The 20,515-nt window shown below is 44.4% G+C and overlaps 2 protein-coding genes across 7 annotated transcripts in view; one reads left to right on the top strand and one right to left on the bottom strand.

Annotated features, from left to right (window-relative positions):
- Nucleotides 1-7,391, top strand: part of LOC109891058 (voltage-gated potassium channel subunit beta-2) — a 153,623-nt gene extending 146,232 nt beyond the window's left edge. For 5 of the 6 annotated variants that reach the window (XM_031825111.1, XM_031825109.1, XM_031825107.1 and 2 more), the window contains 2 exons: nt 1,074-1,162; nt 2,338-7,389. In XM_031825111.1, the coding sequence (XP_031680971.1) occupies nt 1,074-1,162; nt 2,338-2,427 (179 nt within the window). In that variant the 3' untranslated portion in view covers nt 2,428-7,389. Of the gene's footprint in view, nt 1-1,073; nt 1,163-2,337 lie in introns of all 6 variants that reach the window. The other variant, XM_031825112.1, reaches the window with a different exon arrangement.
- LOC109891540 (multiple epidermal growth factor-like domains protein 6) overlaps nt 5,516-20,515 on the bottom strand; it is an 85,307-nt gene continuing 70,307 nt past the window's right edge. The window contains 32 exon segments of the mRNA XM_031825105.1: nt 5,516-9,219; nt 9,523-9,651; nt 9,798-9,926; nt 10,066-10,194; nt 10,560-10,688; nt 10,838-10,966; nt 11,212-11,340; nt 11,460-11,588; nt 11,700-11,831; nt 12,055-12,183; nt 12,284-12,412; nt 12,587-12,715; nt 13,509-13,637; nt 13,784-13,912; nt 14,075-14,203; nt 14,366-14,494; nt 14,638-14,769; nt 14,881-15,009; nt 15,396-15,527; nt 15,616-15,741; nt 15,857-15,991; nt 16,098-16,232; nt 16,356-16,484; nt 16,588-16,716; nt 16,870-17,001; nt 17,381-17,557; nt 17,735-17,857; nt 18,137-18,161; nt 18,163-18,260; nt 18,894-19,031; nt 19,141-19,263; nt 19,370-19,492. Coding sequence (XP_031680965.1) covers nt 9,152-9,219; nt 9,523-9,651; nt 9,798-9,926; nt 10,066-10,194; nt 10,560-10,688; nt 10,838-10,966; nt 11,212-11,340; nt 11,460-11,588; nt 11,700-11,831; nt 12,055-12,183; nt 12,284-12,412; nt 12,587-12,715; nt 13,509-13,637; nt 13,784-13,912; nt 14,075-14,203; nt 14,366-14,494; nt 14,638-14,769; nt 14,881-15,009; nt 15,396-15,527; nt 15,616-15,741; nt 15,857-15,991; nt 16,098-16,232; nt 16,356-16,484; nt 16,588-16,716; nt 16,870-17,001; nt 17,381-17,557; nt 17,735-17,857; nt 18,137-18,161; nt 18,163-18,260; nt 18,894-19,031; nt 19,141-19,263; nt 19,370-19,492 — 3,992 coding nt within the window. The 3' untranslated portion in view covers nt 5,516-9,151.

The raw sequence follows: 20,515 nt of genomic DNA, 5'->3' as shown, positions 1-20,515 counted from the left end.
GTTTGCTAAATATAAGGAGTTTGAAATTATTCATAGCATTTGCTTTTGATACTAAGGTATATTTAAAACCTTATACTTTTACTCAAGTAGCCTAGTATTTTACTGGGTGATTTATTTATTATTAAGGTATCTTTACTTTTATTCAACTATGACAATTTGGTACTTTTTCCACCACTGCCCGGGAGTCTCTACATTGGAAAAAAGTACAGATTAAATACACATTAGGCCTCTTAGCTTGACCCGTTTAGTTACCCAAAGCCTGCTATTTTACACAGTTTGTAGCCTAGCTTTGCAGCTGTTATACGGTAAAGTAGCAGTGTGACTTCGTAGAGGATGTTGGCCAGGCCAGTGAGTGAATAATCTTTGTCATCTGTTAGACAGTTCCATGTAGACTACTACAGCCATCCCATCCTGACCTGAGGAAACCTTGGTTGTCATATCAAATCCTGTAGGGTCAGACCTGTTTCTGGAAGTGGACTCCGTCTCATCATCACTGCGGTGTCTGGAGGTTCTAATCCCACACTGACAGTGTTTGAACCTCACCACAGAGGTTTGAACAAACTGGCACAAAGTCTCAATGCAGTAGTACACTATTCCTCTTATACAGTATCAAATATCCCACAACTAAATTAGCAAACACAGTGGGGTTGTGTTTTAGGTGTGTAGGGTTAGGTATTGTGTGTTTGTGTGTTTGTGTGAGTGTACTGTATGTGTAGTGCATGTACTTAGTAGTTATATTTTTAGAAGAGACATTTGGTGTTTGTTACGTGTATGATGCAGTGGTATACTGTACATGGTTTTGGTATGTTTGAGGCAGGGGTCTATGTTTTGTAGGGTTGGGAGGGGAGGGACAGGGTTATGTGGGAGAGGAAGTTGTGTGTGTGTGTTGTATATGGGGGTAGCAGGGGTGTGTGTGTGTGTGTGTGTGTGTGTGTGTGTGTGTGTGTGTGTGTGTGTGTGTGTGTGTGTGTGTGTGTGTGTGTGTGTGTGTGTGTGTGTGTTGTATATGGGGGTAGCAGGGTTGTGTGTTTGCCATGGTGGGGGTGTCATTGCTGTTTACCCGTCCCCTACAGCGTGGTGCCTACGGAACGAGGGGGTGAGCTCCGTACTTTTGGGGGCATCCAACACCGACCAGCTGATGGAGAATATAGCAGCAATACAGGTGAGAACACAGTGAGGGTCCAGGTAGGTGGGATTGGGTGGGTGGGGTGTGTCTGCGCAAGAGAAAGTGTGCAGATTTGCATAATGTGTCAATGAGTATTGATATTGAATCAACATTTTTAATTGGTTCAAAATGCCATCTCTCCCTGTCCATAACCATCTATAATAGAATTGTTCTTGTTTTTGTCTTTCCTGGAAAGAGTGCTGCCTCTCAGCCAGTCAGTTTGTTGTAATATGCTTGGATGCTTTACTGTACAAGTTAATAAGGTCAGCAGAGTATCAATCAACAAGGGACATTTGAGGCTAGCTTTTCCATTTCCTAGTATTTACAGTGTGTGTGTGTGTTACTGGTCCTCACTAGGATAGTAAAATAAGGACATTTCAAGTAGGGACATTTCGTCGGTCCCCACAAGGAATAGGGCTATTTTAGATTTAAGGGTTAGGTTTATGGTTAAGGTTACAATTAGGCTCAGGGATTAGTGTTAGGTTTTAGGTTAGGGGTTTGGAGTTAAGATTAGGGTTAGGTTAGGGGTTTGCAGTTAAGATTAGGGTTACGTTTTAGGTTAGGGGTTTGGAGTTAAGATTAGGGTTAGGTTAGGGGTTTGGAGTTAAGATTAGGGTTAGGTTAGGGGTTTGGAGTTAAGATTAGGGTTAGGTCAGGGGTTTGGAGTTAAGATTAGGGTTAGGTTAGGGGTTTGGAGTTAAGATTAGGGTTAGGTTTTAGGTTAGGGGTTTGGAGTTAAGATTAGGGTTAGGTTAGGGGTTTGGAGTTAAGATTAGGGTTAGGTTAGGGGTTTGGAGTTAAGATTAGGGTTAGGTCAGGGGTTTGGAGTTAAGATTAGGGTTAGGTTAGGGGTTTGGAGTTAAGATTAGGGTTAGGTTTTAGGTTAGGGGTTTGGAGTTAAGATTAGGGTTAGGTTAGGGGTTTGGAGTTAAGATTAGGGTTAGGGTTAGGTTTTAGGTTAGGGGTTTGGAGTTAAGATTAGGGTTAAATTAAAGGTTTATGGTTAGCGGTTAGGGAAAATAGGATTTTGAATGGGAATCAGTTGTTTGTTCCCCACATGGATAGTAAAACCAATATGGGCATGGGTACTCAGTGCATTTGATACAAAGTATGTGCAATCTATACACGTGAACCTTCTGTTTCCTTCAATGCATCTGTAATTTCTACTGCAGGTTCTTCCCAAACTATCCTCCTCAATCACACACGAGGTAGATAGCATCCTGGGGAACAAGCCGTACAGTAAAAAGGACTACCGTTCCTAACTCACCACCACGCCAGCCAGCAGGGCTGCTCCAGGGCTGCTCCAGGGCTGCTCCAGGGCTGCAGCACAGCGCCATGCCCCACCTTTGCCTGATCCTCCTTTTGCTTGAGCTTTTACTGAATTAGACCCCGGCGCATGAGTCTGACCCTGCCTCAGCCACCCTGGGGAGCATCATGTAGACTTCCAGAGAAAAGGATGAAGAAATAGAGAGATGGTCACATCTGCAGGGAAGGAAGGACAGATAGAAGAAATATGTATTTTTAAAACTGAAGAAAAAATGTGTTTATAAAAAAACATGCTTGCTTGGCAGCCAGATATTTCTTTTTTTTTTGCATTTGTTTCTCTAAATACTGAATGGGAGTATAACCAATGGGTTTAAGTTTATACAAATATACAACAAAAACTCTGTTGCACATGTATGCCACACATTCGTTTTTTTGGAGTTCTGTTTAATATGTACATCACAGTTTCAGTGAAACAGCTGTTAGTTTGTGTCGTCTACATATTATCAGTGTACCAGCCTCCTCGCAGGCAGAACAATCAGCACTTTACTATTGTACAGTTCAGTCATTGAGAGGTTGTAGAATATGTGAGAGGATGAAATAACTCAACTATATTACACACGGTGAGTCATTGCACTATAGGATCTTCTCCCCTGTTTCAGTTTCCTACCTGTTCCCCTTAGTCAGTCTGGTCTCCACAGTGCTGGTTCATAACAGACTGTTATTTGACAATAGTCCCTGGCCAATGGAAACACTAGTTGGTTTAAGTGGCAGCCCTTCCTGCCCAATAGGAGTGAAAGCTCAGGGATCGGAACAGTATTTAATGTCCATGTCTTTCTTTCATGTGTGGACACCTAATGGGGACCTGTCCACTGTCAAACCAGGGACATTTTCACGTGGCTTTGAGCCAAAGATATTCTAACATCTTTCAACGCCACATCTAAGTGTGTGTGGCTTGTTGGAAGAGTATAGCAACCGTCTTAAAGCCTATACTATCCAGCTTATTACATATTGACTCTCTTCACGTGTACAGTATAATCACTTGATCACGCTGTTCTATGCTTATACCCACACACACAGTACACATTAATTGTACACCCCTCTATTTAGGGAATGATACGTTGATTTTCAGAAGGCAGATGATAATCTATACATTTTCAATAATCATATACATTGCACCCTGAAGACATCTGCCGCTGCCCTCGTATTCACTCTCTAGCTGTTAGGTCCTCTCTTACTGTGAGACAAAGCGCAAAGTGGATAGCATGTGATACGTCCTCCATGCATGAGCCTTCGTCCAACAGCCTCTGGGGATTATTCAGACCAAGCAAAGTCATGGTTACAAGAGTAAACTAACAGGTGTAAATATAAGGAATACTCACTCCTCTTTCGTAACTCATTCTCTGGTTCAACGCGTTCAGTTTTCTAGTACTGTAGGTCAAGGTCACGCGTTCAGTAAAAACTTGCAGTATCTCTTTTACAATCAGGGTCAAGTCTTAATGCTATGTATGTGTTTGTAGGTATTTGTTCGTTTTTTAATGCAATACTATCAAGTAAATGTTGAAATGTATCTTTCATGCAAACATTTTTATTAGTGCTTAGTAATGGAGTCACAGCCAGTTAACATATTTTGGGGAGGTATATGCAAACCTGCGTAACATGCAGTTCTTTAGTGATAATCCATTAATGTAACATATCTGATAAAGTACTTAGCTGACTATATCATAAGTACTTAGCTGACTATATCATAAGTACTTAGCTGACTATATCATAAGTACTTAGCTGACTATATCATAAGTACTTAGCTGACTATATCATAAGTACTTAGCTGACTATATCAAGGCCAATTTTGGTATCATTTGATGCAATATTTCATAATGAAAATACTGATAATACAAAGAGAGTTATAAACATGCAAAATAGCATATTGCAGTAAAATGATCTCTGGATCGATATTTCTAGGACAATTTCCTGATTGAATATGTGTCATGGAGCCATATGGGAGTCATAAAATGATTCAAAATCATGTAAAGTAAGTATCGTTTCATTTCTGGACAGCTGTGACTCCATCACCAAGCACTAATCAATATTTTGCATTAAAGATATATTTGAACAATTACTTGTTAATATTGCATTAAAGCACTAACAAATACCTACACATGCATATATAGCATTATGATTTGCCCTGATTATAAAAATATATGCCTATTTTTTTATAGTGGGAGTATGACTCCGTTAACCTCCGCAAGGCCTTGCCCTTGTGTCATTGGATTGAAGGGATGTCAATCATGGAGGGGCTGTGCTTCGCCTCTCAAATTGAAAGGTGACGAGATTGAGGGGATATTGAATAAACTACGTACAAATCCTTTCTTTTAGTTATTTAAATGTTTTTAGGTCGAATACTTTAAAAAATATATATAAATGAAAACCATGAAATCATTTTTACACATTTAACCTTTGAAAATAATGTCCAATGATGAACTAAAAAGGATAATAATGTTCTCATGTACATATTGGAGATGTCATTTGCTGTAGAAAAAAGGGGAATACAGTCATGTTTAAACCATCATAACTTTAGACCGGATACAGTTACATACATAATGAAGTGTACTCTAGAAACTCCACAAAGTCTTTTATCATTGTATATATGGCATCAAGTAACTTGTATTTTTTTATGTAGATGCTAACCATGGTGTGACCTGGCCCTGTAGTGTCAGTGAGTAGGGCGAAACTGACATGATGAGTGAAGTGTAGATGCTTCTCAGGCAAAGTGAAGAGGAGATTTGGAGAATCAGATTGAGTGAGGTTGTGTATGTGATGCTAACGCCTCGGGTCAGACAACAAATAATTGGCATAGATACAGAGTCAAAGTGTGTGTGGAGGGGAAACAAATCTTTCTAGCGTCTGTGTTAAATGTGAACTGTACATTTTGATTTGTCTGGTACTATGTCTTGAGGGAATTAGTGGCAAAAGCCAATGTGGTTTTCCCAGAAGAAAAAAAAACAGTTTCATAATGTATCATGATTTTCTGTCTTACTGTCTGTCAGGTAATGAATGAAATGACCGGAAATTGTGCAGCAGAAATGTTTCATAAAATAAAAATCTCAAAGGCACTGTCACAATGAGTTTTCCCTAGACATATTTGGTGGTCTTTGTCACACTATCAATTCAATGTCACACGTACATGCACAGAGCCTGTACACTGATTTGTCTGGTGATAACTGTGATGGTGTTGAATGTAGCTCCATCTCGCCCCCAGGGCTGTGCTGTAGAGAGAGAGTCTGTGCTATAGAGAAAGGCTGTGCTGTACAGAGAGAGGCTGCGCTGTAGAGAGAGAGGCTGCTCTGGAGAGAGAGAGGCTGCTCTGAGAGAGAGAGGCTGCGCTGTAGAGGGAGAGGCTGCGCTGTAGAGAGAGAGGCTGTGCTGTAGAGAGAGGCTGTGCTGGAGCGAGAGAGGCTGCTAAGTGGAGAGAGAGGCTGCGCTGTAGAGAGAGGCTGCTCTGTAGAGAGAGAGAGTCTGCTCTGTAGAGAGAGAGTCTGCTCTGTAGAGAGAGAGTCTGCTCTGTAGAGAGAGAGGCTGCTCTGTAGAGAGAGAGGCTGCGCTGTAGAGAGAGAGGCTGCGCTGTAGAGAGAGAGGCTGCGCTGTAGAGAGAGAGGCTGCTAAGTGGAGAGAGAGACTGCGCTGTAGAGAGAAAGGCTGTGCTGTAGAGAAAGAGGCTGAGCTGTATAGAGAGATGGTGCTGTAGAGAGAGAGGCTATGCTGTAGTGAGAGATGCTGCCCTGTAGAGAGAGATGCTGCCCTGTAGAGAGAGATGATGCCCTGTAGAGAGAGAGGCTGCTCTGTAGAGAGAGAGGCTGGTCTGTAGAGAGAGTGGCTGTGCTGTAGAGAGAGATGCTGGTCTGTAGAGAGAGAGGCTGCCCTGTAGAGAGAGAGGCTGCCCTGTAGAGAGAGAGGCTGGTCTGTAGAGAGAGAGGCTGGTCTGTAGAGAGAGAGGCTGGTCTGTAGAGAGAGAGGCTGGTCTGTAGAGAGAGAGGCTGGTCTGTAGAGAGAGAGGCTGCCCTGTAGAGAGAGAGGCTGCGCTGTAGAGAGAGAGGCTGCCCTGTAGAGAGAGAGGCTGCCCTGTAGAGAGAGAGGCTGCCCTGTAGAGAGAGAGGCTGCCCTGTAGAGAGAGAGGCTGCTCTGTAGAGAGAGAGGCTGCCCTGTAGAGAGAGATGAGCACCACAGAGCTCCTCTATTTACAGGACCACTCTGGCAACACAACAGTGTGTGAAGTGCACTCTTGGAAGAGCTTGCTCCTTACTGACATAGTGGATAATGCTAGACAAGCAGTGTGGATGATTTTATAAGAATTTGAGGTGTGTGAGTCAGGCTGTTTAGTGAGTAGACTCATCGTTGCAGGCTCTCTTGTCTCCCTGTCCAGTGTTGCCCTCTGACAGCCTCCCTTTGCACAGCCACTGTTCCATACATATCATATAGTATTGATGTTACTATCAGCTCAGAAACCTTTGAAACAAGCCCTGTAGATTAATGATGCTCATCTCACAGAATGCCGTATGTTAGAGATTATTTTTGTATGTTCGGGCCTTTAACGTAGAAGAAGCAGAAGAGGGAGAATAAAAGTGTCTTTTTATTTTCATTTTCAACATGCTGCATTTTCCTCTTAATATTGTATCAGTGTAAAGATAGACAAAATAAGCAATTTATTTGTATTGTGTATATTGTGCAGAATGCTCTCAAATGAATGCAATGGCAGACTACCTTCTCTCAGTGATGATGCCCTAGCTAGTCATCTCCTGTATGTACATAGTTTGACCTTTATATTTATGGTTGTGGTCACCTCTGCCTCTTCTTTCTTTTCATTTGCAGGCATTGCTAACTGCACTGTGCTTCAATCTGCATTTAGACCAGATGTACAGCTTCGTCTTTAATGAAATGACAATGAAAAAATAAGAATGTAAAAACAGTTCCCTGTGTTTGACTTTTTCATTCATTGATTGTGTTTGATATTTTATGGGTTATTTACTAGGTGTCCCGATTAGAACATCCTCTTGACTCCAGTCATAGACAGAATACACTTACCTATTGCATTATCTTGAACTGTATACAATATACTGTATAAAATATAAATATATGTAAAGAGCACTTTATACACAAAAAAGAAAAAGGTACTGTTTACTATGACTGGGCTGAACCCACTGTCTGCTCAAGTTATATTGTGTCTCCTGAATCATTGTGCATTCCAATGGGGTGAACTCTAAACTTTGAGGTTATGAATCAGAATCGCCCACGCAAACATACTTTGGTAAACAAAAATGTACTGACCAATATATAGATAGTATACTGTCTTCTGGTCAACATATAGTGGATTAAAGCACCATAGCACCAACATTTTTATAACAAGTCGCTTCATATAAAGTACAGAATATCAAACATAACTTTATGGTATTCACTGCAAATAGACATCATAATATTATACTGGATTGGAAATATCATTAAAAGCGCTTTTTCAGGTGCTCAAATCACTTTGCATTGTCTGATAGGATTCACCTCACACTACTATCCAAAAGCATAGATACCTGGGTTATGTTGGCTCTGATGGCTCATTCATAAGGACAGATTCAAATAATGAATCATTTACAGTATATGATGTAGAAGTGATGGGATGTGTATAATAATGCCACATGTATACTGTTTATCCACATATTCCATGAACATTTCTGGGGTAAATGACAAAAACCAAAGCATAAAATACTACAGAATTGCCAAGTATACAAAACAAATACATACAATAGTATAGCATTGCATAGTATACAAAACAAATACATACAATAGTATAGCATTGCATAGTATACAAAACAAATACATACAATAGTATAGCATTGCATAGTATACAAAACAAATACATACAATAGTATAGCATTGCATAGTATACAAAACAAATACATACAATAGTATAGCATTGTATAGTATACAAAACAAATACATACAATAGTATAGCATTGCATAGTATGCAAAACAAATATCAAGTACAATAGTGAGTCGGTGAATCTCTGAAATAGTGTTGGACGTTCAGCAACTGTCGCCAAACACACCTATATCCCGCGAGGTTTGTCCAGGGGGGAGTGTGCAGAGGAGGCTGTAGTGGGGAGATCTCGGGCTCTATTCAATTCAGCATTACAGCTTGATTTGAATTTAAAGGCAATGTTCCTGCTTTAGCAGACACTGCATGCAAGGTAAACGCTGCAGATGTCGGGCAATAGGTCATTACCTTTAAATTGAACGCTTCAGCGACACACAATGAACAGAGCTCCTAGTCCTGATAAACACTGGCCGCCCTCTAACTACCAGAAAGGGGGTCACAACATACCGTACCTCATCACTGATGAGTTAGGCCATGCCTGAGTGGGAGATGCACATGTATACAGTATGCACATGAACACAAACAATGAAAGCCCTGCACAGTTCACAGCATACACACACACCAAAGCATTATCCACCCTAGAGCAAACACTGAGAACATTTCTCATTCGAGTCCATTTCTCCATGTCTGTTATCCAGCTCCTGTGGGTGCAGCAGTATCCTGTCCCGTTGGGGTGTGTATGTCTGAAATAATAATATCCAACCTTTTAATTCAGTTCGGCTTCAGCGAAGCTTGTGCTGCTGCCCCAGCCTCTTCCAGTCAGAGGCTCATTGGTGATTGGAGCCTCCGACCAAAAGGGGGCGCTATAACGCATTGTCTAGATGTGCGTTATCCTCCCTCCTGCTTCTGTAGGGGAGGCGTGGAGGCCCACCTGAGGACACACACACACAGAGGGGGAGGAGCTGTCAGTCGACCCTGTATCTCAGCACACAGGACACACTCATTACAGACAAATAACAACACAACCAGAACCACCAACGGAAGAAATGTGTAACCTCAATGTGTTCAACCTCCCTGCAGCCAAAACCAAGTGTCAGCACTAAAACCAGTTGTTTCTTTTCTAACTCTGGGGAAACGTTCAGTTCCAGTCCAGCTTCATTACAGTCCTGTCACCAGATACACTCTGCCTGCTGCGGTGAGGGCAGTGTGGTGTGTGTTAGTCACTCATCACTACCTTCCTGACAGGTGAGTCCGATCCAGCTGTTGAGACAAGTGCAGCGGCCGTTCCGATGGTCACAGTGAGCTGCGTTGTAACATACACAGCTCTCTGTGCAGTCTGGCCCATAGCGGTTTGCTTTGCAGGCTGACAACAAACACACACACACACACACACACATAGGTAAGACGATACCTCATTAGACACCAGAACATAATTAGAAAAGGCTTCTTAAACAGATCGCCACCTGAGCTACCATCACATAGAACATTCTGAATGCTCCTCAGTCTTACCAGTGTCACACCTGGGTCCAGTCTTGCCTGAGGTGCACAGACACCTGCCACTCACAGGGTCACAGGGCGTGCCCTCCTCACAGTCACATGACTTGGCACAGTTCACACCAAACGTGCCCTGTTGACACTCTGAAAACAGACATGGGGTAAGAGCAACACCCTATTTAGAATGAATAAATCCTGTCTGAAGGCCTACATTTCAAACTCAAAGTCATCATCATCTACTAGATACCATCAGCTCAGTAACTGCATAAGGCAGAGATCTCACCTCTGTGACAACGGGAGCCATGGTACCCTGGAGGACAGACACAGAACCCAGTGGAGGGGTTGCAGGACGCCTTGTTCAGACAGGTACACTGGAGTTGGCACAGAGGGCCATGGAGACCAGGGGGGCACGCTGAGGACAGGGCCAGGACACTTTAGAAACAGTATGAAAGACACTTCTACTACTTGCAAGGTTCCTTTTTTCTGCTTTCATTTTGAGATTTGCTAAGTGCAATTATGTCTATGTCCAGTTCGGAGGAGCGCTGTGTCAGCTGGTGAGACAATACAATTACCTTGCAGGCCAGTGTTTTTCAATGCTGTGTGTGTGTGTGTGTGTGTGTGTGTGTGTGTGTGTGTGTGTGTGTGTGTGTGTGTGTGTGTGTGTGTGTGTGTGTGTGTGTGTGTGTGTGTGTGTGTGTGTGCGTTTTTTTGCGTGTGTGTGTTTGCGTGTTTCTGTGTGTTTGCGTGTGTGTGTGCGCATGTGTGTATGTCACTCACCATGTTCACACTGATGTCCGTAGTATCCTGGACCACACTGGCAGGTTCCAGTCACCCTGTCACAGGTGCCGTTGTTCCAGCAGTCACACTTCAGCTGGCAGTTACCTCCAAATGTCCCCGGAGGACATTCTATCACACAGACAGACAGACAGACACAGAGAGGCAGCATAACTACAGTGTACCATATTCTGAATGAAAACCAGCACTGAGAGTTGAGTTATTACATTCAAAGCTATTTCCTATGATTTTGTAAAGGTGCCCTGTACAGTATCTCTCACCTGTGTCACAGTGAGCCCCAGTCCAGCCCAGACCACAGGTACAGCTTCCAGAGACAGAGTCACACAGTCCTCCGTTACTGCAGTTACAGAGGATAGCACAGTCCTCTCCAAACCAACCAGGAGCACAGCCTGCCAATACACAGATGTTACACGTAACAAACACACACACATATTACAAACATAGTTCAAACACACACACATATTACAAACATAGTTCAAACACACACACATATTACAAACATAGTTCAAACACACACACATATTACAAACCTTTAACTTATAGACAGACAGAGAGGCAAAGAGTCCTATTTGTGTTGTAAAAATACTTCCACACGTAGTGATCTGTTCAACTCGATTCATTAGAGAAAACCTACCTTGTCCACAGTCCTCTCCTCTTCGCCCAGGGCTGCAGTGACATCTACCAGTGACAGGATCATTCTGTGCCCCCTCTCCACACAGTGTCACGCGGGCACAGTCCTGCCCATAACGACCAGCTGGGCACGCTTTCAACAGGGTACAGGAGATTAAGCACCATGGTTTTTCTAATACTACTTCAGAAGCTATGATTGTTGTGGAGGTGTTACATTTATTCAGTGCTATAAAGAGCTGAGTATGAACTCACTGATGTTGCAGTGTGCTCCGATGAACCCTGCTGTGCATTCACAGGTGCCAGAGGTGGACCTGCACTTCCCACTGTTCTGACACTGGCACTCTCGCTCACAGTCGGGACCATACCAACCTTCCTGACACTCTGGGTACCCAACACACACACCAAACGGTTTTAAGATAGAGTAATGGCATCCCCTATGGAAGGTTATGAAGGTGTCATTACCAGCAGAGGGGGGTAGTGTACAATACATACCCTGGTTACATTTAGGACCTTGGAAGCCTGGTGCGCAGTAACACAACCCAGTCACTGGGTGGCAGAGCTGGTTGGTCTCAGAACACTGGCACACCTGGTTACAGTTGAGTCCATGTGTCCCTGACAGACAGGCTGGTGGTGCAGGCAGACAGACAGACGAGGTAAGCAACATGAAAAGCGAGACATTATAGCTGAAAGTCCAGACTGACAGAGTTTTTAATTTTTTTATTTGACCCTTTTTTTAACAGGTAACTTGACTGAGAACATATTCTAATTTTATAGCAATAGTTACAGGGGGATGAATGAGACAATCGGAAGCAGAAGACATTGGCTGAGAGGTTTGTACAGGACTCACTCTGTTCACAGCCATTGCCAGTGAGTCCAAGGGGACAGCCACACTCCCCAGAGACATGGTGACAGGAAGTACCCTGGGGACAGGTGCAGCGTTGCACACAGCCCTTGCCATAGGTTCCAGGTAAACAGGCTGGTGGTAAAAAGGAGGGAGAGTCAAAATCCTAAACAGGTATGGCTAAAAATACTTTCAGGGATAATAGAAAAAGTTGTTATCATTAAAAGTAGGCCACCTTTATCACAGTGGGGTCCCCTCCAACCTGGTGGACAGAGGCAGTGCCCAGTAACATGGTGACAGGGGGCTATATGCTCACACTGACAACTCTCCTCACAGCCAGCTCCAAACAGGCCTGACCCACAGGCTGCAGTGGAGGAAAAGGACAGAGTAGGAACTCAGAGACTGGATGTGACAACAACCTTCACTCACAAAAGGGCGCTGTGTTGAAGGTACAGCAGAAAACTATGAATTAATTCACCTCACAACATTGATGATGACAAAGACAGTATATGTCCACTTCTCTGTCACTCTTTCTCACCTTTTTCACAGCGCTCCCCGACCCAGCCAGGACCACAGTTGCACTGGCCCGTCTGTCTGTCGCAGTGGCCCCCATTCTCACACTGACACTGCTGCTGGCAGTCGGCCCCGAACCGCCCTGATACACACTCTGTGGCGCCAACACGCCAACCCACAGAGATATGTCAGGAAAGAACACGGGACATCGCATGTCAGAGCAGGCAAACCAACCACAGGCTAACATAGAAACCTATGGTATTTCTGCTGAGGACAGCAATACCTTCTCCAAACCCTGTGGTTTGACCTAGCAAAAAGTTGGCACTGAGTGGCTAGGTAACACCGCACCGGCAGCACAATTAGAGGTTTCCTGTGCCTAGAGTAGGATGGTGAGTTTGGCATGGAGGACCTGTTGAGGACCTGCTGAGAAGTTTATATGGGCGCTGTGGGAGGATAGTGTGTGATGTAGAGTACATTGGGGTGGTGAACTGCAGCGTCTTGTGTGGAGTCTGTTACAGGACAGACAGGAGACTGTGGGGTCTAGCAGACTGTCTGCGGTCTGAGGTGCAGCTCTGTCTCACAGACAGCCAGGGAACACCACCAGTCAAAAACAAATGAGTTAAACCAGGACAAATTAGGACTGAGACTAATTTGATTCCTGAATAGAGTAAAACAAAGCCACTGTTCTAAATGGTTTATCGCATTTAAGGTAATGTTATCCTTAAGCACGCTGTCCAGACCCCTCCAGTCAGAGCCTTAATGGTTTTCCAGTGCCTGCATTTCTAGTGGAGCTGGTGCTGAATGAGGATCATCCTGATTGGATAACGCTTTAGGTAAACAACCCCAGAACATGATGTGATATAGGTCTGAATAAGCCATGAGTAAGTAGGGTTAGCTAGGTTCATGGTGACTCTAAGCGTCTGTATGGCTCTTTCAGTACCACTCACCTAGCCCGCAGGCTGTACCCATCCACCCGTTGGCACAGGTACATTGCCCACTGATTCGGTCACATTTGGCTCCATTCTGACACAGGCAGTGCTGACGACAGTCCGCCCCATAGAAGCCCACTGGGCATTCTGGGGGAAAAATGGTAGACCCATTATCACTACATTCTGGTTTCTCTATACAGAACTCATTCATTAACTTCTGTTCAAAGCGGTTGGACTCAAACAATATTATTGTGCATAGCTAGTTAGGAGTACTACTCTAGTTCCACACTCACCCTGTGAGCAGCTGGGCCCTGTCCAGCCAGGTGTACAGACACACTGTCCATTCGCCGGGTGGCAGTTGCCATTATTATGGCAACCGCAGGTTTGGTTACAGCCCTCCCCATAGAAACCAGCCGGGCATGCTGCAAGGCAAAGATAAGAAACTGTTAACTTACAAAGAATCAATCATCAATCACACCAATGCAAAACACATATATGTAATATGTCTGGGATTTGAAATTGTTTATTTTGCACAGGGTGCGTACTGGACAGGCTCTTTGAAGCGTGGGATGTCCAATACTCACTCAGTTTGCAGGTGGGACCGATCCAACCAGCTGGACACACACACATCCCAGTGACATGGTTGCAGTGACCTCCATTCAGACAGACACACTTCTCCTGGCAGTCTGCCCCATAGAAGCCCTGGGGACAGGCTAAACAAACACACAGAGCCTTTACATCTCAGCAAACAATACACCATAATAACCCAATGATTCCAATAGGCTAATTGTACTGGATTATAGATACAGTTCAGGCTATGGTACGGTTATATCATTTGGGTTGTAGGTTTTAGGGAGTTTGGGAGGTTCTCTTACGTTTCTCACAGAAGGTTCCAGTCCAGCCCACCAGGCAGGTGCAGGCTCCACTGACATGGTCACATGACCCCTTGTTGTCACACTGGCAGGGATGCCGACAGCCCAGACCGAAAGACCCCACTGGACACTCTGAGACACAGAGAAGACACAACTACAGCAGGGCTTGACAGCGACATGCTCTGAGACAGTACTGCAACTGCACAATAGCAATTTAAGAATGCAGACTGAAAAGAAACAACCTTGGAACAGATATTTTGCAAGAGGAGTCATACCTTCATGGCATTGTTTCCCTGTGTAGCCGGCCTCACAGTTACACTGGCCCGTCACTGCGTCACAGCTCCCATCCCCATTCTTACAGTCACATTTCTCAGCACAGTCCACTCCCCAGCGTCCAGAGTCACAGGCTGGAAAGGAAACAAACAAACAGGGGACCTTTTAATGAAATAGTTTAGATTCTGTAAGCTATTTTTAATTTCTCTGGATTCATTTGAGACTCAATGCCACACCCTCTCTACCTTTCCTGCAGTTATGTCCTGCCCAGCCAGGGTTACAAGTACAACGGCCCGTGACAGGGTGGCAGCGCCCACTGTTTTCACACACGCAGCGCAGCTGGCATCCAACACCAAACCGTCCTGCCGGACATGCTACAGCACACACAGACACATGATAAAGCACGGTGAGCCAGGGAGTCACACAACCTCTACGTACATACTGTAAACACACATATTGCAATACCATACAGTTTCCATGACACTGGTTGAAATGACATACAAACATCAAAAGGCATTTAACAAGAAATCCGTTGGTTATACCGGAATAATATTTATCCTTCTGTGTAAAAACACAGCTGATGAGAACATAGTTTATGACATGTCTGTGCCTCAGACAGAGGAGAATGTGGTGTGGTTGGTGTTTTCATGACCCACTAGAAAGGCCTTCTCATCATGCATTTAACATCTCTTTCTAAAATTAGACCAAAACTACCACAAATCTTCAATCACAGTTCTACCATTGATTCGCTCAAACTCACAGTTCTGACAGAGCCTGCCCATGTACCCAGGAGGACAGGAACAGGTTCCGTTGTGTTTGTCACACACTCCTCCATTCTCACAGACTGGACAGGCCTCATGGCAGCCCGCGCCCCAGGATCCCTCCACACACACTGCAGCACACAGCAAGAGTAGGTGTTAGTGTCATCATCATTATCACAATGTTATGAATACTATAGTATCACCAGGTTTTTTCCTTACAATTCTCACAGCGTTTTCCTGATGTTCCAGCAGGACACTGACACTGGCCGCTCACTCTGTCACATGGAGCCCCTGAACAGTCACAGGCCTGAGGGCAGCCTGGCCCAAACCTCCCCTCTGGACAGGCTAGAGGAGAGGACAGAGACAGTGCTAGTCTTCCTAAAAGAAGCCACATTCAGTACTGTAAACTGACCAACATGACATGAAATGCCTATCCCATGGGACCAACAGGACAACCTACCTTGATCACAGGTGTCTCCACGGAGACCAGCCGGGCACAGACGTTGGCACTTCCCAGTCACATGATCACAAGACAGTCCAAGCGGGCACTCACACTTGTTCTCACAGCCTGGGCCAAACGTGCCTGGGTCACACTCTGAGGTGGGAGGGGGGGACGTGATCAGAGTTAATCACATAGAGCACTACAACACTGCTGGAGATACTGTAGATAAGAACTTTGGGTCCCAGCAGCCAGCACTGACCTTCCCTGCATGCATTGCCTTGCCAACCGGGCTTGCAGACGCAGGTGCCATGGCGACGGTGACACTCTAGAGTGTTCTGTTGGACACAATGACACTCCTCTGAACAGCCCGGTCCAAAGGCCCACTTGGGACATGCTGGATAGGGAAGGAGGGAGATAACATGTAGAATATTGAATAAGAACTGAATGAATAAGGTGAGTAATGAATATGAGTAGTGGTGAAAGGTGAGATGTGAGGGGTCAACAGTGAGTGACTCACGTAGATGGCAGAATCTCCCGTAGAGTCCAGGGTCACACAGACAGGCTCCGTAGGTGCGGTGGCAGCGCCCGTTACAGGCACAGTTACACTTCTTATTGCACTGTTTCCCATAGAAGCCCTTAGGACAGCCTACAGACAATAAAGCATTGTTATCAGGCAACGGAACTTTTCAATAGAGTGAATGACTGAGAAAGTGTTTTTGTACAGTATATGTTAACCAGTAGTTACTCACCATCCTGGCACATGTCTCCACTGACGCCAGGTGGGCAGCGACAGTTCCCATTAACAGGATCACAGGTGGCTCCGTTCATACACTTACAGGGAAATGAGCAGTTCTTGCCAAAGGATCCTTCAGGACAAGCTGTTAGGATAGAATAATAATGTCTATATTTATCCATCATACAGAGATGTGTTGTTCCACAGAAAAACACACAGACATAAGATTGATAATGTACAGTGTTGCGAGTGCAGTTTGTTTACAGTCTGTATGTGTTTGTTGTGAGCAGATACTGACTCTGGTTGCAAATGAGGCCTGTCCATCCATCGGGACAGTGACATCCATCTCTCCCTGGGCCACACAGCCCTCCGTTAGAACAGTCTTCACAGGTCAGACTGCAGTCATGGCCAAACGTGTTGTTCAGACACACTGCATACAAGACAAAGATGTTATTGATTATCACATTTCAGAACAAAATCTGTTTGTGGTTAGGGATTTGCCATCGTCAACTACATTCTTCCTAGCACAGCAACCCCAGTGAGATGACCTTAAATACTACAATACTGATTACTGTTTTCACATTAATACATCAAGGAACAACACAAAACAGATCCCAAGGCTCTCTGCCACAGTCTATAAGCTTCCCCATTACTACCCAGGTATGGAAAACAAAAAAATCTGTGGGGTATTTCATTGCCCAGTAACTAGTAATTAAATAAGGAGGTCTTACGGTTTACCTCCTGTTGCTCAGACACAGAGCTAATCAGATACAGGACCATAGTGTGTGTGTTTGTGTTCAGAGGCTCACCAAATTTCTCTGCCAACATGCTCTCAGCCAGCAGCTCTCCAGTGTCGTCATCCTCATAGTCATCATAGCGCTCCAGGGGCTGGTTGTAGTCCTGCAGCAGGGTGAGCTGAGGCTGAGGCATGGGCCCCACGGCATCCTGGCCCCCACTATACAGGGCCTCAACTGTATTCTCCAGCGCTGCAGAAAGAGAGAGAGAGAGAGAGAGAGAATGAGAGAGAGATTAAGAGAGATTAAGAGAGCAAGAGGGAGAGCCAGAGAGAGAGGAGATTGTATAAGGGTAAAAGGTCCAAGTGGGACATGATGATGGTGGTGTGGCTCTAAGCAAAAACATCTCATTTGATTGGTGAAACTCACGTTCACAGGAGTGTCGGTCCTCGTCTAGACGAAAGCCTCGGTGGCAGAAACACTGGAAGGAGCCGGCGGTGTTCTGGCACATGTGATCACAGCCACCGTTAGCCGCCAGACATTCATCCACATCTACACAACACACACACAGTCCAGTCACTTTACAAAAACACTGCTCCTCAGTCAGGTAAATTGATATAAATAGCCAAAATCACTGACATTTAGCACTGAATCAATGTTCTTATGTAATAAACAATGTACAGCAAACCAAAAAATACAAACATGATTCTAATATTACAGCCTCATACATACACATATTAGTTCAACTGGAAGCAATCCAGGTTCAACAATTATTGTATAATGAGTGCTCCACTAAATCACTATCCTGAGATTTTAAAGGGGAGAACATACCATCGCAGCTACATCCGTCTGAGTTGAGGCGGTACCCCCGCTGTGCAGTAGCACTCATAGCCCCCAGGGTAGTTGGTACAGTCCTGCTCGCAGCAGGAGCTTCCCTCTCCACACTCGTCCAGGTCTGCCAAACAAAACACACAATAAAAAGCATCACTGGGAGAATCATGATATTAGGATATGTTTTGTCTAAAACTGATCTGAAGGGTTGAGGTTAGTCTCAAGACTGGTAAAGGTTCATCTCTAGACTGAATGGTAAAGGTTAGTCCCTAGACTGAATGGTAAACGTTAGTCTCTAGACTGACTAGTAAAGGTCAGTCTCTAGACTTAATGGTAAACGTTAGTCTCTAGACTGACTGGTAAAGGTCAGTCTCTAGACCGAATGGTAAATGTTAGTCTCTAGACTGAATGGTAAAGGTTAGTCTCTAGACTGAATGGTAAACGTTAGTCTCTAGACTGACTGGTAAAGGTCAGTCTCTAGACTGAATGGTAAACGTTAGTCTCTAGACTGACTGGTAAAGGTCAGTCTCTAGACTGAATGGTAAACGTTAGTCTCTAGACTGACTGGTAAAGGCCAGTCTCTAGACTGAATGGTGAACGTTAGTCTCTGGACTGAAGAGTAAAAGTTAGTCTCTGGACTGATCTGAGCTGAATGTTAAAGCTAAGTCTCTAGACTGAATGGTAAAGGTTAGTCTCTAGGCTGAATGGTAAAATGTTGTCTCTAGACTGAATGGTGAAGGTTAGTCTCTAGACTGACCAACACAGGTCTTGAGGTCCTCCTCCAGTCGGTAACCCTGGTTACAGCTACAGACAGGGCCGCCGGTGGAGTGCTGGCAGTGATGAGAGCAGCCTCCGTTGTTGCTCTCACAGCTGTTGACGATCTCCATCTCAATTCCTGTCACACAGAAACACATGAGATGACACTCCGATTACTTCTGGTTGAGATATTTCAGATCATGTCAAATAATGAAAGCCATGGAGATGATTATAGGAGCCAAACTCACGGTAGCACTGGCGTCCGTCTGCTCCCAGCTCGTAGGCAGTGTCACACACACAGGCGAAGGAGCCCGGGATGTTGTGGCAGCCATGAGCACAGCCCGTCTGGTCCGACTCACACTCATCAATATCTGGGACAGATAAACTAAGTGTCTATACAGATCTATAGAACTTAAATACAGAGACATGATTGGCCCTGTATGAAGAGTAGTGCAGTAATCAACAGATCTTTTTTACCCTCACAGGTCTTCCTGTCCTCTGCCAGCTTGTACCCATTTCTACATTCACAGTGGGCCTTGCCACGATCAACAAGACAGTCATGCTGGCAGCCACCATTCTTATCTAGACATGGATTCTCCACTGTAACACAGGAGACAACGATTCATGTTGAGAGCGCTTTATCTTGACGAACATCAATTTCTTACAAACACAATCCGTGTTGAATTTTTTCAAGGTCATTTATCTAAAATGCAGAAGTACATCTCATACAGTATACTGAACAAATACATACTGACATAACCACTCAAGACAAAGGCCCAAACTCTACAGTAGGCTGAGTACTTTTCTGCATAGTTGTGCCTGCAGAAATTAGAGGAAGCTGGTCCTGGCCAACCATTACAACATAAAAACGTCTAAAAGACAGTTCTTATTGTAAAATAAAAATCCCCCCTCCCTGAGAGAGAGAGAGAGAGAGAGAGAGAGAGAGAGAGAGAGAGAGCGAGAGAGAGAGAGAGAGAGAAAGAGAAAGAGAAAGAGAGAGAGAGAGAGAGAGAGAGAGGAAGAGAGAGAGAGAGAGAGAGAGAGGAGGACTCTGCTGCCCAGACATTCCATGGCTGAGCTTTGTGTTGCCAGAGTATAATGTGAACTAATGTTGAGGGAAAACATGAAAGATGAGTGACCACTTCAAATTGGGGTCTGATTCACAACAATTTAAGGTCTCATCTCCTGAATGGAAGGAAGTCCAACTTAGACATCCTGTTAAACATGAATTATTGGCAGCTATGAATGTACAGTGTTATGACAAACCCTTGGACCTAAAGGACACCTTGGATTCTCAAATACCCTTCCCTTAACACTATAAATAATGGCTTGTATCTTGCCTCTCCCCTCTCCATCCATCCATCACATTGCTATTTGGGACTGGCAGAGTTACAGCTTGAAGCTCCTCCAAGTATGGTTATCTGTCTTTATTATCTAGCTGCCTCTCTGGGTTACACGTCACGATTAGTTTAATGTCTGTATCAGGCTACTGTCTCTCTTAGCTGCCTGTCATTCAACATGCACTGAAAGCTGCTCTCTGTGTCTGCACTCGTGATTACCTCAGACTATGATCAGTAATGTAGCCCATATTTGTGGTGAAAAAGAGAAAACCACATGTTTTGT

Source organism: Oncorhynchus kisutch, linkage group LG5, assembly GCF_002021735.2.
Source record: "Oncorhynchus kisutch isolate 150728-3 linkage group LG5, Okis_V2, whole genome shotgun sequence".
Taxonomy (NCBI): domain Eukaryota; kingdom Metazoa; phylum Chordata; class Actinopteri; order Salmoniformes; family Salmonidae; genus Oncorhynchus; species Oncorhynchus kisutch.
Note: the sequence above shows the minus strand (reverse complement) of the source record. Positions and strands in the feature narration are given on the sequence as shown.